We start from the raw sequence: 18,041 nt of genomic DNA, 5'->3' as shown, positions 1-18,041 counted from the left end.
ATTCAAAAAATGATATAAAAACATATCTCAGTAAAATATATACTTAATATGTAATTATAGAGTATAGAATACATATTGCTGTATATACACAAATCTGCTGAGTAATGTAAAATGACAGTGCAGTAGTATTACCCACAGAGAATTTAAATGATACATGAGTGTAACAAATAGTGCAAACCATGCAAAACAGCAGGTAGGAAAACAACAGATGTGCAGCAAAACACATGATCAACAGAATGTTCACAATATGTCTTACACTGCAACTCTCATGAATAAAACAAAATGCATCCAAGTGCAAAAGTGCAACTGATGTCCAATGAAATTATTCCTTGCTACTACAGAGATGAAGTTCTGCATACTGTCTGTGTTGGATTAGATCATTATTTGCATAGCGTAACTGAATAAAGGCAAAATATGTCCAGATATCTGTTATGGTCGTTTATTACTGTGTTCGTTATAAATCATCTGTGTATTTTACCTGGCATTGAATCCATCACATATCTCCTGTACATAGGCAGTTTTGTCTTATCATACCTTAATATGAGTAGGAATATATTGTAATAATTAAATATTTACTTTCCACAAAGGAAATACTGTAACATTTAGGTGAACCCTGGTGTTTTCCTTATTAAAATTCAAATATGGTTTGATAGTTGAAAGTTCATTAACAGTTTCCATATCCATTCTACATATATGAGCAGAAAATATTAGTTTTGACTCCAGTATCTCAGACAGTATAGGTCGGTTTTCTAAAGGCAATATAACTCACGTTAAAAACGTATGGATCCTTGCGATGATAAAATGCTAGGATATAAATTGTATTACTCGGGTTATGAAAGCTGTCACTAGGAGTCCACATCATTCATGCAGTCATGCTGACTCAGGAAGCCTGCTTTAGCACAAATGAAGGCGGGTTTTGATAATTGTTTCCATGGCACTAATGTAATTGCTCAAGCTTAGAGCTAGGCACCGATATTTACTTATTACTGGATTACTTTTCACCTTTACATTTAATCGGTTCTGCTACAGGCTATGCTGTGTATGTGGAGGGTTTTAGCTGTTTGAGTATAACATACACACTGACTTGAACGTGATACAGAAATACTACATCTTTATTCCTTAACGAAAATATTTTCTGTTTGCATGTTTGCATCCTTGGAAGAAACACTCTGAGACCCTAACCTGTCGTTACTCAAACTAAAATAACTTCGTCATCCATTGGACTAAAATGGCTATATTCTGTCCGGGTCTGAAAACCCATCCGTTTAGGAGTGGGTCAGCCGTGTTGCTGAGCTGGATGCGCTACAGCGGTTGCAGTGCGGAGCTCTTGCGCTGCGGCAAGTCTTTGCGCTCGCTGCGGTTCACATACGCAATCCCTGAATGGGCGGTTGCCATGGTTTCCCGGGTCACATGCGTGGGTTTCCTGTAGCCAGCAGCAAAAGATGCTGGCTGTCGAGTTCTCTGCCATTTTCATGCCTATAAATTAGGGGATGTTCTCGGAACAAATGGAAATAGGTGTCATGGGATTGTGAGGATTTCTTTGTTTTGTTTTTGCTGTATTGCAAAATTTGGAAAACGCAGGTTCCTTTAATTTCATCTGACGTGACAACGCAGTACCCGGTTTTCACCCGAATACTGCATTTTGCACATCTTTCTCCGGAGATCTGGTATCAGGAATGAGTATAGAAATCCCCGAGGGGTTGACGGAGCTTTTACAGAGCTTTACCGTGGAGGTACTACGGAATCAGCCCAGGGATCTGTTGGAGTTCGCCTTGCAGTATTTTACTCAATTGAAGGAGAACGAAACCAAGGGGGCCGCATTTGGCAATGAACAAAATTCGTCTGTACGAACAGGGAAAGCCGTCAACTTCATCGAGGAGGCTATGCAGATTGATTCTGAAAACGAAGAGGACGCGGATGACGATGAGGAATTCGTAGGTAACAGATTAGGCTTGTTAAAACATTTTTTTGACAATAAGATATGTAGGCAACTACTTATTTAAGCGCTGCATATAACTTGATAGTATAGCCTACTACATTGCGCCTGTGCAATTTTAAAAAGTGTGCGGTTTGTGATGTGGCCCCACTGTAGTCATTTATAACGTGTAGGAATTAGAAATAATATATCCTAAATTAACAACCTACTTCGGGCCCAATGGAAGCCGATCTCGATTACATACGATTTAATCATGTCTTGATTCCAGTACCGCAACGCGAGGAATGCTCTGATTTACAGTTTAATAAGTGAGGGGGTAAATTTGTCCAATGATAAATGCAGAACACGCTCCGCAGAGGGGCGGGGATAGACGATACTACAAGCAGCATACTGGAACATGCAGAAAGATGCTCACCTCGGCCTGTATCCACCGTGCCTCAAGCGAGGATCTGCATTCAGGAATCGTGAAATTGATAAGCTCTTTTTTTTTTCTTTTTTTTTCTTTTTTTGTAAGTGTGTGTGTGTGTGTGTGTGTGCGTGTGCGTGTGCGTGTGTGTGTGTGTGTGTGTGTGTGTGTTAAACATGTCGTTTTCCGGGCCTTCGTTCCCTATCATTCTGAGCTCACCCACACTCTCACGCCAATCTGATTGATTGGTTTTATCCTGGGCTTTTCTTTTTGTTTTTTTTTTTGCTGGCGAGAGTACGCCTTGTATAGGTTATTAGAGGAAAATGTTCAGTCTGTCAGAGTACATTGTCTCAGAGCTAAGTGCTTTTTGTTGCATTGAATGATGCTTAATTATTTCTCTAAATTAAAAAGTTAGTTAAATGGGTATCAACTTCAAGGCACTTAAAAGCCATGTTTAAAATGTTATTATAGCAAACGCATTCTGAATAATTTAGATTTATGTTGTAGAAATGTGTTATGATGTATTATTGCTGGGAGTTGTAGGTAAACAGGACACTCACTGCTATGAACACTCTTGTGCTCTCTTTACAGCCCCAGTAATAAACAGGTTTATAAGGCGACCTTCTGGTAAGTGACCCTATAATTTTCTGGAAAGATGATACCATTCTGGAAAGATGATATGCATTTAGGGAAACATTTAAAGTTTGCTAATGACAATTTAGTTTGGAGTAGATAGTATGTACTAATTAATATTTATTAGCTCTGTGCAATATATATTTTGTCAAATCATATAGCTCATATAAATCTTTTTATAGGTAATGAGAATGTCAAATATTCTCCCATCATGTGACATTTTCAGTATGTAGCAGTATATTTTGCTTATGGTCTGTAGCTCTAAAGAATATGAAAAAAAGCCATAATATACAATCTGATTAGAGGCTGTCCTGTTTTCATGTACATTCCTGCAGCTTCCGTCTAACATTTAACATAGTCCAAGAGAACGCATAAGAGAACCTATATTTCACAAAGCAACTATCAAACAGCTTACATTTTCAAGAACCCACTCAGGGTCATGTTAGTGTAACTTTACTGATCTATCTGACAGCTGTAGAAGTGCTGTGGGATCGAGGCTTGATTTGTTTGGCCTGTCTGTGGAGGGGAACAGTGGATTCGCAAGCTCAAACTCTTCAAACTCCAGGCCTGGTGTAATTAGATGTGACCGGAGTCCGAATGGTCTGTGTAGTATGAGCTGTATATCTACATTCAGCTGCAGACTGAGGTGGCGCATACTGACTTTTATTACACTCAGTGATGGAATGAAACCAAGCTGCAGGGGAAAGGACTGTTTAAAAGTATTTTTTCTTGAAGGCCATCTCTTACATACAAGAAGAGCAGTGTTTTGTTAAAGAGATTTTAGTGTTAAAATAGATGTAAATGGGAAAGAAATGCCCTGGGCTCATATACTAGTTCTGACATAGCCTGTTCAGATTCTTAAGTTGCTTTCACTTTTAAAAGGCAAACAGTGGTTTTAACATCATATTATTGTGCTTGTCTTACCCACTGCTACAAAAAAGGCATCAAACGATACTGGCTCAAATGAAACTGATGGAATGTGTGGCCTGTCTGGGTTAGCAGCTGTATACATAAGCTGATTAAGGCTTATTTGCACATTCCTTCAGTAAATGAAGAATTAGTAAAATAATTTTTTTTTTTCGACACAGTCATATATTTACAAATAATCTCAAACTGATAACACTGATCCATCATTCTAAAAAAAAATTAAAAATCCCAAAGATCCCAAAGGCATTCGTACCGTTCCTCTAAATGTGTGCAGTTATAAAACATATTTCCATTTAATGTGGTGGTGCCTTTACTTTACTGTGTAAAGACATCTCTATGCACTTTTGGCTAGTCTCATGAATCATCTTCCCTTAAAGACTCCATCGGGATTTTTCGAAGTAGCCATCAAGCGAGTACAGGCTTTGCGTTAACAACAAGAAATGTTTGTAAACACATGGAATTTCATAGCTTTTATGGGCTGTTCACATTACATTAGTCATGACCTAATTTAAGGACCGTGAGTGGGAAATCATGTCTTGCCTCTGTCTATTTTTGTTTGTTTGTTTTGGAGGGGGGAGGGGCTCTCATCATAGTACTATCAAAGCAATTCCTGACTTGATCTTCAGCAAGCAGCTACCTGGCTTAGAACTCAGTGTGTTTCACACCACACTGAGAATAAACCTCTGCTATAATCCCATTCTCAGCCCATGATTGGCATGCACAGGATCTCTAACTCTCACTGAACTTACCACTGAAGTTAACCCTAGGCTACAGCTGAAGGAGAATGTGAGAAGCCAGGCTGAGTTTAGTATAGATTTGGCCATGTTGTGCTCAGGCCTGGCCATGGGAGGTGCATTGATCCAGACACTAGATGCACCTGTCATGCTCTGTGCCAGTATTAATAGTAGAAAACTGGGGGCATGCGGTGGAGGAGGCAAATGAGCCTCTCATCTCAACTGCCAGTCAATAGAGGAAAAGAGTGAGACAAAAGACAGAAAAACAAACCAAAAAAAACAGGAGAGAAGCTCAGGATACAGGAGGAATAACGGGATCAGATAGTTCTGCTTGGGATTTTGAGAACGTATTGTTTAGCAGTCAGGAAAGTCACTTTTTTATTTGTTTCAAGGAGCATGTGTTTTTTTTTTATTGAGTGTTATTCCCAGTCTTATAGAATATGTCTACTAAACCAATGCTCATAGCCTGCACACCAACTTCCTGTTTACTCTGCTGCCCTGTCAACCTGATTCTCTCCTTTGTTTGTCCCACACTAGTGTGTGCAGAGGCATTCAACCCAGATGATGATGATGAGGACAAGGAACCAAGGGTGAGGGATCATTAATCCAACACACTGCAGAATGAGAGCTCTTAGTGGCAGAAGGGACAAATGCAGGGAGGATGCAAGCTTGACACTTTTTACGCATATTCTTCTGTTCCCATTATTGGTGTTGAGATCCTGTTTCACTCATCCTGAATGCCTTTGGTCTCTTTGCAGGTGACTCACCCAAAAACAGATGAACAGAGGCAGAGACTACAGGAGGCCTGCAGAGACATACTTCTGTTCAAAAATCTTGACCAGGTGAAGAGTGTGCTCCTGTTATTTCTTCTTTTTCGGTGTGTTTTTTTCTCTGAAAGCAGAATGTTCTTTATTGTATGTAAGTGCTTGTTACAGAAGCGATTAAAAAGTCCACCGAAGACAGTAAAGTGACTGGATATTGCATTTAGATAACAAAATCACAGCCACACTAATTGTAACACTATATAATGCATTATTTTGCTGTCACACTTCTGTCGGAAACATGGGAATAGTTATGCAATATTGGGAATGATGTGTGTACTCTGAATTATTGTATCATTTGAATTTATATGTTGGGGTTTTTAAACAAGGTATCCTCACATTTCAGGAACAAATATCACAAGTATTGGATGCCATGTTTGAGAAGACAGTTGTTACTGGGGAACACATCATTGATCAAGATGATGATGGAGACAACTTTTATGTCATTGAGCGGTGGGAACAACATAAAACCTTTGTTATATTGAAACATTTTGGATTTTTCACTGTTATGAAGAAAAGTTGCTGATGCTTCATTCTCACAGAGGGAATTTTGACATCCTACTGAAGTCCGATGGCACCTCAAGAGCAGTTGGCTCGTATGATAACCGTGGAAGTTTTGGGGAGCTTGCCTTGATGTATAACACGCCAAGGGCAGCCACCATTGTTGCTACTTCGACTGGAGCCTTGTGGTGCCTAGTGAGTAACTCTGTGGTGGAGGACAATTTTGGGTTTTCTTTAGCAATTGCTTGGAATTCTCTACTCTTCTCTACTCTTCCTAATCATAATTAGTATCTATGAGTAACAATTAAAGATCCATCAAGTTCTAATAGGATAGGACATGGCTATGCTTATTTTTTTAGATAATTTAGCTTTAATAAGAAAACTGTGGTTGGTTTGCACTTTACTGTGCTTTCTTAATTAATTTATTAATTAGTTAATTAGTTAATTAATTGTTTATCTATCACATTAGAGCTCCCTCTCCTGTTTTGATGACATACCAAACTACTCCCACACAAGAGAGACTGCTGAAATAAAATGTTGACTGATTTTCTCTGGAATGTAGTACTTAGAGTCTAGCCAATGAAAATACAGTCCAGTGTATCAAATGAAAACATTATTTACATGTAATTATTTGTTAATGGCCATTTGACACTTAAAGTAGTAAGACTTTATATTAATTCTTGATGAAATACCCCAAAACATTAACATTGCCTAATGGCCGTAGTTAGAAGTATGAGCATCTTACCCTACTAGGTCATGGTAACAAGAAGTGAACGCTCATAGTTATATGCGAGATCCCAGTTCAGCCTGTTGCGCACCATTATGGAGAGCTTCAGAACAAAAGCTCTGTGCTCCAGTGGTACAATCAAGTGGTATTCACCAGTCAAATTAATGTAGTACTTAGATGAACATTGAATAATCGCTTTTTCTATTGTTTGTATGTTTTAACTGCAGGATCGGTTAACATTCAGAAGGATCATTGTAAAAAACAATGCAAAGAAGAGGAAAATGTATGAGGCTTTCATTGAAACCCTTCCACTGCTTACATCCTTGGAGGTTTGAACCACTTTTACAGAGAAAAAACAATTTTTACCAAATGCTAAGGTAACAATGATATAATCTTTTATTGTTTTCATTATTATTATTTTAGGTCTCAGAAAGAATGAAGGTGGTGGATGTTTTGTCATCCAGAGTGTACAAAGATGGAGAGCAGATTATTGCCCAGGTTAGCTCTGTCTTCAACCCTGGCATCCAAAATAACTATTGGGTTATACTTGTAAATTAACTATGAAATGTAGGAATGTTAGTGACCTGTTAGGAGGTACCCAATATCTTACACAGTAATTCTCACAGTGTGATAATATATTCAACCGCATCTGTCTAAATATAGATTGACATATAGAGTGACCAGACATTTGTTTCTACAGGGTGACCTGGCAGACTGTTTCTACATTGTAGAATCAGGTGAGGTTAGAATCACCATGAAGAGAAACCGGGTAAGTTCTAATGGAGGAAGAAACCTGCGGAAGCTACTCCCTCACATCTTAAAACCCCCTGTTCCCTCTGCTGAACTAGATTCTGCATAACAGACATCAAGTTGAGGCAGAAATAACAGGCAATAAATCATGTGCCATTAATTGACATTCTCCAAATCTGTATTTTTTTATGTAAATCTTACATTTTCACTATAATGGCAAACTCACCCAAGAGACGTAGCTATTTTTAGAATAAAGCCTTTATTTAGAAATAATTGACAGTAAGGTTTTCTGTGAGGTTTACTGTTAGATTCAGAGAGAACTTTAAGCCTTAAATGCTTTACAATCTAACTGGTTTAAATGTCAGACCTCCCAGGTAAGAGATTTACGGGGTGTTTCAGCAGTGCTAAATACAATGTCTAATAAAAATAATATTTTCCAGATAATTTTTAGGAATGCACAGGATATGCTTTATTAAATAAAATATGCTAAATATGTTAAATATTACCTTCAATGTAAACCTGACTTGTTATACAAAATATCTTTATCATCACATTTGCAGAGGAAAAAAAATCAGGCATCTTAAAAAAATAGCTATCCTTTAAATGATGATGTCATGTCTTTTACTCTTTTGGCAGTTGAAACTAGACTGTGAGGAGGAGGAGGTGGACATTGCTACATGCACCAGGGGGCAGTACTTTGGAGAGTTAGCCCTAGTCACCAACAAGCCAAGGGCAGCTTCAGCATATGCTGTAGAGAATGTCAAGTGCTTAGGTACTACCTTACCTTTAATAAATGTTTAAATACACAAAAATACATATTGTTATCAGAAACCTGTAGATAATAATTATAGCAAATTTATATTATCATAACAGATGTAGCATGTGTGTGTAACAGAATACTGTACCTTGCAAATGGTGGATCTTATGTATATTTGTGTATATTTATGCATAGATTTTAGGGGGAAAAAATCAGTTTACTCTATGGAAATGTTGTGCTTCCTATTGCTTATTCTTTTGATTCTTACATGTATGTGGACTGTGTTTCACAGTAATGGATGTCCAGGCATTTGAGAGGTTACTGGGGCCTTGCATGGATATTATGAAACGCAACATTGCTAACTATGAAGAGCAGTTGGTCATCCTCTTCGGAAGTCATACAGAAATAGAGGAACCAAGTGCATGAAATTTACAAATACAAAAGCAACAACATCAACAAACTGAAATGCAACAAAATGAAAAGGATGAAATGAATACAGGCCTCTCAGCATTGGTCAGATGCCACTCGATCATAACTTCTAAAGTTCAGAGTTATTGTTTTGCATTCACAGAAGTGAAGCTCTGGTGTATCAGTGATAGTGATTTTTACATGTGATAAGCCAAATATGTAGGACATTCTTTACAGGTTACACAAGGTTTATAAAAAGAGTTTTTTCGATGTGTAAAGTGTTTTGTCATACTGGGAATATACTATGTTTATCCAGTTATTGGGTTATGTCAATGTTATTGGATTATTTATCCAGTTATTGGTTTATTTCCCCACTTCTGTATTTTGTTAACATGTATACAGATATAAATGATTTTTAATGGTTATTTTGAGTTTCTCTTTGTGTTTGGCAGCAAGACACTGATATCTCGAGCCATATTTATTTGTCCTGTATTTTATCACTTTTCTGAATCCTGTTTTTTTTTTTTTTTAAGTACACTAATCAGTGTTTTTAAAATGTCTCATTCATAATTACCTTCAAAGAATGAGCAAATCGCACACAAATTTGGACGGTCCATGTGTGTCAATGTATGAGGAGGATACAAACCGAAACCTATTAACTTGTATTCATTAAAGCTGGAAGTATAGCTGTAATATATAAACAAGTAATGGCTTGGTTACATGAGAAAGGGAGACAGACGTGTGTATGCTGATATTGCACTTTGATGCTAGCCTCATGAAAACAAAATGGAATTGCACATGGCTTTAAGCTGAACATAATTATGTTGTACACAGCCTTTTTAGAATTTAGTTTAGAGTCCATACTCATAAATAAAATTCATATAGAGTGTTTTCAATTACTGTTTAAGGGGTAGCATATTTATTTTACATCTTCATTCTTTGGCACTAATTTGACTTTTGTTCAAAAATTTGTTTCATGGTGGAAAATTTGATATGTGTGAAATAACCATCTGTTACACATCCTTTTCTACACACCAACCTACAGTGTGTGTTTGCTAATAAAATAAAAGAAGAATAGAAGAATCAACATCAAATACATATTAATGCATAACACATTATCTGTTGACATGCATTAATGCTTTATCCACCATTTCTACCCTTAAAACATTTAAATTTTGCTTCTGAACTGCAATATGCTTCACCGGTTTTAGTCCTGTTTTCAGTTAATGTATAGGTTTCTTTCTCTTTGTATTACATTATTCCATTGGCAAGTTAACATTTAGAACTTTTTTCTTCCAATGACATTAATGGGGTTATTTATTACTGTCTACCTCCACACAAATATCACTCCATTAGCCCATCTGGGGGTCTGCAGCCCCCCCCCCCTCTTAGTAGCCAGCCTCTGCAGAGTACTTTTATTGTAGGCTATTTGTGTAGTTCCATCATTTTATAAAGTTTAGGCTGTACACCTGTTAGAGACTTTAAATTGGGAATAATGTTGCTCTGTGTTTTATATATTAAACATCAGTTTGTGTCTGACCAGCTCTAAAAGTAGCTCTTTGTGTTGCCAGTGCTCTCTGTTTCATGAAATTCAGATAAAGGTCTACTATTGTCAGTGATATTTGACTATCAAAAAAATAAAATACAATTTTGTATTAAAGTTTAGTGAGCCGGTTCTTATTTAAATGAATTGTTTTATTCCTTGAAAGAGAATATATCAAATAATTTTGGTACACTGATCAAAATCAAGCATTTAAAAGAATAATGTTTATGTTAGTACTGATGCAAAACAAAGGCCCATCCAGTAACAAAAGAGGAGACAATGCTGAAAACATGTTAGCGCACCCAATGAACTACAAAAGTAAGGTAACAGACGTCCAAAACTGACCAATGAGCATTTCAATAACAAAGCAAGCCATGCCTTCCGCAGCGTTCGGAAAATTAGCCAATCATGCCTCGAGTATACTATATTGACGTGACCATTTACCAATGAATGAGTAGATCTAAAAGTAATCAGTCCTGCCTCCACGGAGAACGTTAGAGATCCTCGGTAATGGCGACAGGTTTGGTAAGTAAAAAGTTAGCAAAAGATTACACAGGGAAAAAACAAACAAACATGGATGTCGATCCGTTGAAACTGGCACAGGCGCGATAATAATAAACGGATGTCGTGTCTGTGGCGATTAGAAAGGCTGTCATTCATTCTTTCGTTTGCGAATGACAACTTACGGTCGATCCGTCTTTTTCCGTCATGACGTTTGTTGTTTTGTGAGTTGCTAGGTTGAAGTATGAAGTATGAAGCCAGCTGGCTGTGTTGTCTAGTTAATCAACCGTTTTCAGTCTGTAGAACCTGGGTAGCTGGTAGTTCCGAACAAAGGAAAGCCGTTTTATATGTATAAAACCAAAAGTACATTTTGCCTTCATTCATTGCAATTCTCGGAAGGGGTTGCGAGCGCCATGTCTCAACTTGTTGACATTCTTTTGTTTACAAAGTCGAGTTATTTGCCTTCGTAAGTTTGGACTCGGTGACAGGACAGCGGACAATAGATTTAGCCAAAATGACCTTTCTTCACTGGCTGGAGGTGGTCAATATGATTGATGTTGGTGCTAGTTTTTAGTACAAAGACTGGTCGTGTTTTTGTTGCTGTACTAGTGGCAGAGAATGAAAACTATCCCTTTGTTTGATTAGATTTGAAGAACAAATTCACTCTTAAATGTATCGGATTGTGTCTATGAATGAAAAATTGTTCGGGGACTAATAGATCGTATTCTTTGTAGTAACGAATGCGTATCTAAAGCCAAGCAGAGTGTTAACTGATATTTTTTCCTTCCTGTGCGTATTTGCTGAAAATTTCAAGTTCGCAGTTAAACCACTTGGATTTCGAAATTGACCAAAGATCGCCTGTCATCAAATTACATTCGTTGTCATTGAATTCGGTGTAATGCCGAAATCAATAACTGGGATTTGATTTCTTGTAACGTCTTGGCTGCTGTTATTGATCCCTTGTTACGCAGTTATGAATGAATGAGCGCAGCAGCGCATGCGCGGGATCTGTAAAGTTTATAAACAAGGCTTGCATGCAAGAGGGTCACATGACAGTCCTTTACGAAACGGGGACTGGAAGTTCTCAAACAAAGAACAGCACTTAAGACACGGAGTCCCAAGACTTGCTTAGTGAAACCCATTCGAAGTTTTGTTTCAATTTTTTGTTTCTGCATCGCATGTATGTAGTAACATGTATGTAGTAACGTTGTTTATTACAAGCAGAAAGCAGCTGTTGCCGTGATATTTTAGAGATGACCAAGGTTGCATATCAGCCTGCGTGACAAATAAGGTTAATATGTTGTCAAAGGTAATAAAAATAGATTCAACAAGTAACTGGATTTTGAATGATTATATCAGTTATTGTCTTCTGTTCATTAATTAATTCATTTATTCTTTTAAGCATATAATTGTAAAATGTCATACTTTCTCAACAGTTTGTCCCACCATTTTGAAAAAGGTACATTTAGCAACCAGTTGGACCTTAACTAAATTACAAATGATTAATTCACCATTGCCATTATTAAACCCTTTATCCTTTTTTTTTCTTATATTGTCTTCAGCCTGGCCAGGTGACATGGCATAACATGGTATGGGAAGTGAAGACCCCACAAGTCCCCCAAAAAGTTCAGGAATCCCAGACAGACTGCTCAGGCATGGATGAGGCTTTTGACTTACTAAAGTGCAATGAGAACCTGCCTTCCTCTCCAGGACGCCCATCCAGTGAAGGCCACATGGAATATGGTAATTCCACATTACACTTTGACTGACTGACTCTTTATTTGTTTGTCTGTTTTTGTGTTCATCTGTCCAATATCTTTTTACCAGATGACCTGCCAGAGCTGCAAGAAGTGCAGGATGACCAATCATCCCCCGTAGTGTTCCAGGTGACCCCGGGCGTGTCACATGAAGAGAGGCCTGGGCAGTGCTGGAGTGTGCAGTCAGAGAGCAGCTCCTCCCACACAAACTGGCTGACTGAGCTGGCCAACATTGCCACCAGTCCCCAGAGCCCCTTGTTGCAAAACACCCCCCACAACAGGTCAGTAACACAACATTTCTGTGTAGTACACACATGTGAAGAGATGGCAACGGTCAAAGGAATCTTACAGCAACTTAGGAACAAAATGGAACAAGTTCTACTGTTCTACTATTCTACTGTTGTAGTTAGCTTAACCCTAACCCTAGGTTTACCATTTTTTAACTTTACCAGTCCTTTCTGGTTTGTTTTTTTTTCCCCCTCAGTGGTCAGTGGCATTCCACCAGTCTGAAAACAGGAGTACCCACTCCTCCCCGGCTTGTCTGTTTTCCCAGTTGTGAACTCATCCATATGCTGTCTCCACAGGTCCTCTCCTGTGCACATCTTTGCCAGCAGTAACAGTTTACATTCCTATGCGCGGCCACCTTTGGCCTCCAGCAGCGCCCCTGGCCCTGCTCGCAGTCACATGAGAGAGCGCAGACGCCTGCGGGTAGAGCCCCCAGTCACGGCACGCACACTTCCCCCTGCCCGGTCCCCTAGCCCTTCTGCTATTCATGACCGTAGCTGCATGTTACTGTCATACATGAGACTTATAATACATTATTTTTTACAGTTGTTTCTTTAGATAATTACTTTACATTCAGGAGTTCATATATTCAGTGATTTACGATTTAGTAACTCGGTCATCTGTGTTGCTGCTGGGACTGATTGTAGGCAAGCAGTGAGTCAGAGTCAGGGATATTCTGCATGTCTTCGCTGTCAGACGATGACGACATGGGATGGTCCCATTCATGGCCCTCCACAGTCTGGCACTGCTTTTTGAAAGGTATAAAAGCCACACACAAACAAAAAGAGGTTTTGAGTCAGAAACTTACATTTGGGTTTTTTGGTGTGATTAAAGAATCACACATTTGTACAAATATTAACTATGTAATTATTGTAAATGGATCTGTGTACTAGGTGCTAAAAGGGAGAATATAGTCAAGCGTGTCTTAGCTGTGTGGGGAAAAAATAGCTGACTTTTTCACTTTATTACTTTGTTAACAGTATACCAGCCATTTTATGAATGAGTTGTTGTGGGTGAAATAGCACCCTCTGCTGTCACATATGCACCAGAACAACAAAAAGTGCAAAAAACAAGTTGAGAGCGCAGGTCAATGGGAGGGGTGTGAGGCATCATCTGAGATGTATGCATTTCTCTCCACCCTCAGTTCTTGATGTACAGTGTACAGAACAGTATTAACTAAGTTTGTTTTTAAAGCATTAGCCGAATGCCAAGAACATAAATCGTTCAACATCGTGTGTCATTGGCAAAATAAATGGAGCATTTTTGAGGTCCTCCAGGTCACATGTAAAAGTCTTTATGAGTGGATCCCTGGGTGTTCTTTTGTTTGTAGGCACACGGCTGCGCTTCCATAAAGGGCCGAACATGGAGTGGCAGGACGTTGAGGACCTGGCAGAGTCAGAGGAGGAGTCTGATGATGATGGTGGCCTGCACATCAGTCCCGTTAAGGTAAAATACCCCTTAAATGAATTATGTCATTCTCTATGTTATCCTGTGTTGACAGAAGCTGTTACTGAGCTGTCTCACTCAAAATGAGTCAGATTCATCCTCACCTCAACACATGTTACAGTGCATGTTGGGCCCATGCAGAATTGAACTGAGACATTGTAGTTTGTGAGGTTTCAGTAGTGTAATATAGTGTTGAAGCTCACCTCAGCATTGACATTCCATCTTGCGTTGCAGAGCTTTGGGTCTGACGGATTGAAGCTTGTGGCCTTGGAGGAGACTGTGTCTTTTGGTCAGTCCATTCTGAAATTAACCTTTGACCCCGGTTCCCCAGAGGCTGGGCTTCTGACTGCTGAGTGCCAACTTGACCATCCATTTTATGTGAAAAATAAAGGTAAACAAATACTAACTGTGTTTAAGTAATGATAATTCATTCATATTTTAAAGGGGCATAAATTTGCTTCCAGTGTTTTTAAGAAAAGTAAAATTTCACCTCAATTTGATTAGATTTCTCACAGTTCAATTATATTCATGGTACTTTTATTTTTTAAGAAATGCCACATATCTGAAAATAATCTAGGAATTTTACTTTGGCCAAATGGTGGACACTTACTCAAATGTAGACACATTTTTATGTTATTATGATCCAAAATCAAAACTGAATTGAATTGGCACATCCAAATCTATGCATTATGATTCATCAATGTATTTTTACACTCATAATGTTTAATTGTATGATATTTGTGATAAATGCCACTTCACATAAACACATCCTTTATGGTCATAGTTCAAATGCTGATGATTGTAAATTACACATTGTCTTGAACTGGAATTTTAATAACTGCCTGTGTGTGTGTTTTAGGATGGTCCTCCTTTTACCCAAGCCTTACTGTGGTACAGCACGGCATCCCCTGCTATGAAATGCAGGTTGGGGATTTGTGTCTGCCACCAGGACATCGTGACGCCATCAACTGTGACGACTCAACTGTTTTTGACACCTTCAAGAGGTAAGAAAAAGAACATGGTGTCTCTGAACTTTGTACTTTATTAATGTGCAATATAAGATTGTTGCTGTAGATCTTAAGCTTGTGATAAATGGTATTTGCCATGATAAATGGTTTACTGATACAAAGTTGTGAACAATTGGTACATTTAAGCACTGCACTGTACTGTACCTTATTAAGTGGTGTTTTGTGCAGGTCGCTAAGACTTGCAGTTCTTCAGTGTGTGCAGTGTGTGTTTCTGTCTGCAGTTATGACTTCACCCCTCTGGACTCGTCTGCTGTGTATGTGCTGAGCAGTATGGCACGCCAACGTAGAGCTTCCCAGTCCAGTGGGGGCACCGTGAGCCCTGACTGTGACAAACTTGAACCTTCTGGCCCCTCCCACCACTCCCCCAGTAGCAAATCACAGCGCCACTCCTCAGGGGGCAGTGGAGCCACACCTACAAAGTGCAAACGGCCAATGAACGCATTCATGCTCTTTGCTAAGAAGTATCGAGTGGAATACACACAGATGTATCCTGGAAAAGACAACAGGTGTGTGAAAATATTAATAACAATTTACTTTTGTTTATTTTTCATATTAATTAAAAGTTAATTTAAAGAGTAATAACCACACCGACTGTTGAACTGACATCATTGTCTCCAGGACATCACCAATGCTGCTCTACACAGACCTATTGACTGTACATAAATAATATATAATGTACAGTCAGTTACAGAATTCTGTAATAGTGCTGTTTTGTTGTAAGATTACTAAAACAATTGCTACATTTGTACAAGTGCTGTTTTCACCTATATACTGCCTAACTGAGCAGCAACTTTATTTATTTATTTTCCTGGCTCACAAAGTGAGAAAGCTGCTCAGAACACTAACGGGTCCTGTTTGCCTCCAGAGCTATTAGTGTAATACTGGGCGATAAGTGGAAGAAGATGAAGAATGAGGAGAGGAGGATGTACACTATGGAGGCGAAAGCACTCGCTGAGGAACAGAAACGTCTCAACCCAGACTGCTGGAAACGCAAGAGAACCAACTCGGTGAAACACCCTGTGCTTCCTTAATGCATTCTCTCTGTTCACTTCACAAGAATAAAATGAATAATTTTTTTTCTGTTTTTTTCTATGGAAGCACATTTTTAATGCACAGTCCAGTATGTAGTTCTCTGCTATTTCTGTTCTTGTATCAACATTTCAAAAACTCTGAATGTCAGTGGAACAATGCTGAGTTTCAGTAATTTCCAGTTGCATATTTCTTGCATTGATAGGCACCTGTGCTGTAGAAGTTAGTACAAAGCACTTTAAACTTTCAGCACAATGTAAAAATATCCATGTGTTACTTCACAACCATGGTTACACAGCACAGAAGCACAGTTCATTATTTAAAGTTAGTCATGTGGAACATTTCCATTCTTCCCAGACTCAGTTATCTGTCCAAGGAGCGCTCAGAACGTCAGACTCTTGGGTTAACTAAATCCCTTAGCTGAGATTTTGGGAACAAGTCAGTGTCAATGATCAGATCCCATCTCAGACGCGCTACCTGTCCGTTACAGAAGTGGAGACGCCTACATTCTTCCAGGACTACTGAATGTATATGTATATAAACTGAAGTGCTAAGGAAAAACTTTTTCAAGAACACCTGTGATATCAGCAAAAACAAATAAAAAGAGTCATATTTGGCTATATAATAATGAACTATAAATCTTGTTTCAAAACAGACTAATTTGACTTACAGGTAAACACACAGCCATCACTAGATGTTTTGTGATCTGAACTACCAGCAGGTTTATAATGAAGGCCTCTTGTCTTGTCTTAGGGCTCTCAGCAGAACTAGTGGAACAACCAGGAACGTGACAGACCCGTGCAACTGGACAGTAAGACTGACGCCACCTATCCCACAACCTTCTGCAAGAGTGATGCGTGATGACACTTAACTGTGAGGCTACATATAATTGCTTTGAAGAAAAAAAAAAACGTCATAGAGCGATAACTAAGTAAAAGGAAAAAAAAAGCTGAATGAGATATAAACAATATAAAAACATGTAATCTAGTAAACTAACAGTGCTTATATTTTTCATATATTTTCAAAAATTATGGAAATGCCTTATCCTTCCAAAGTAAAAAAATGCTCAGTTCTACTTTCAGGTAATTTCGTATGTCTGTGCTTGAAAGGTGAGACCCTGTGGTGCTATATTTAGTGAGGGCGAAGGAGTGTATATGGACAAAGTCTATTTTTACATGTAAAAAGGGGAATTTTAGATGTTAGCTAGCTTGTTTTCAGCTGTTCATATTAATTATATTTGTATAACTCAAAGAATTGCACAGACTCAACGTATTGCAAATAGACGAATACTTTGAAATTCATATTCGTCATTGATATGGTAAGGGTTGTATTCTTTAGACACCTCTCCAGCCTAGACCATATACTGTGTGTGTTTTTATCTGTTTGTGTGTGTGTGTGTGTGTGTGTGTGTGTGTGTGAGAGAGAGAGAGAGAGAGAGAGAGAGAGAGAGAGAGAGAGAGAGAGAGAGAGAAAGAATGAATGAGAGAGAGAGAGAGTTAGAAAATCATTCAACCGGCCATATTACAGTGTATATGAGGCTTCTACACACACACACACACATACACACACACACACACACACACAAATTCACACATAAAAACATTAACAAATACACACACACACACACACACACACACACACACAGCACTTCAGGGCCATGCCTTCACTGTAAGTTTTTGTTTTTGCACTTTAAATATATACATAACCTTTTACAACCAGTAAATGTATACAAGCTGAAATATTGTGTATAAAATTATATATATCTTGCTAAGATATATTCTCTGACACAATCATGGCCAAACTGTATAGGTTGTGTTGTGCTTTACAGGGTTTCCATTGCATTGCAGAAAAA

At 38.4% G+C, this 18,041-nt stretch overlaps 2 protein-coding genes across 4 annotated transcripts; both read left to right on the top strand.

Annotated features, from left to right (window-relative positions):
- Window positions 1-1,424: 1,424 nt before the first annotated feature.
- Window positions 1,425-9,507, top strand: LOC113573111 (cAMP-dependent protein kinase type II-beta regulatory subunit). Its single transcript, XM_027003172.2, has 11 exons — window positions 1,425-1,938; window positions 2,934-2,969; window positions 5,174-5,226; window positions 5,395-5,478; window positions 5,804-5,910; window positions 6,000-6,153; window positions 6,913-7,014; window positions 7,109-7,183; window positions 7,386-7,454; window positions 8,072-8,207; window positions 8,485-9,507. The coding sequence occupies exons 1-11, from the start codon at window positions 1,677-1,679 to the stop codon at window positions 8,616-8,618; spliced, it is 1,212 nt and encodes a 403-aa protein (XP_026858973.1). The 5' UTR covers window positions 1,425-1,676; the 3' UTR covers window positions 8,619-9,507.
- Window positions 9,508-10,618: 1,111 nt separating this feature from the next.
- On the top strand, window positions 10,619-17,767 carry hbp1 (HMG-box transcription factor 1). Of its 3 annotated transcripts, none has more exons than XM_027003287.2 (11): window positions 10,619-10,668; window positions 12,207-12,387; window positions 12,472-12,682; window positions 12,986-13,109; window positions 13,334-13,445; window positions 14,017-14,132; window positions 14,367-14,523; window positions 14,992-15,136; window positions 15,382-15,666; window positions 16,026-16,167; window positions 16,943-17,767. In XM_027003287.2, the coding sequence occupies exons 1-11, from the start codon at window positions 10,654-10,656 to the stop codon at window positions 16,958-16,960; spliced, it is 1,506 nt and encodes a 501-aa protein (XP_026859088.2). In that variant the 5' UTR covers window positions 10,619-10,653; the 3' UTR covers window positions 16,961-17,767. The 3 variants fall into 3 exon arrangements, with proteins under 3 accessions (XP_026859088.2, XP_026859086.2, XP_026859087.2); XM_027003285.2 differs by having other exon boundaries at window positions 12,986-13,127; XM_027003286.2 differs by lacking the exon at window positions 10,619-10,668 and adding an exon at window positions 11,609-11,953 and having other exon boundaries at window positions 12,986-13,127.
- Window positions 17,768-18,041: the final 274 nt, after the last annotated feature.

Source organism: Electrophorus electricus, chromosome 2, assembly GCF_013358815.1.
Source record: "Electrophorus electricus isolate fEleEle1 chromosome 2, fEleEle1.pri, whole genome shotgun sequence".
In the NCBI taxonomy this organism is placed as follows: Eukaryota; Metazoa; Chordata; class Actinopteri; order Gymnotiformes; family Gymnotidae; genus Electrophorus; species Electrophorus electricus.
This window is presented reverse-complemented; position numbering and strand designations above follow the sequence as displayed.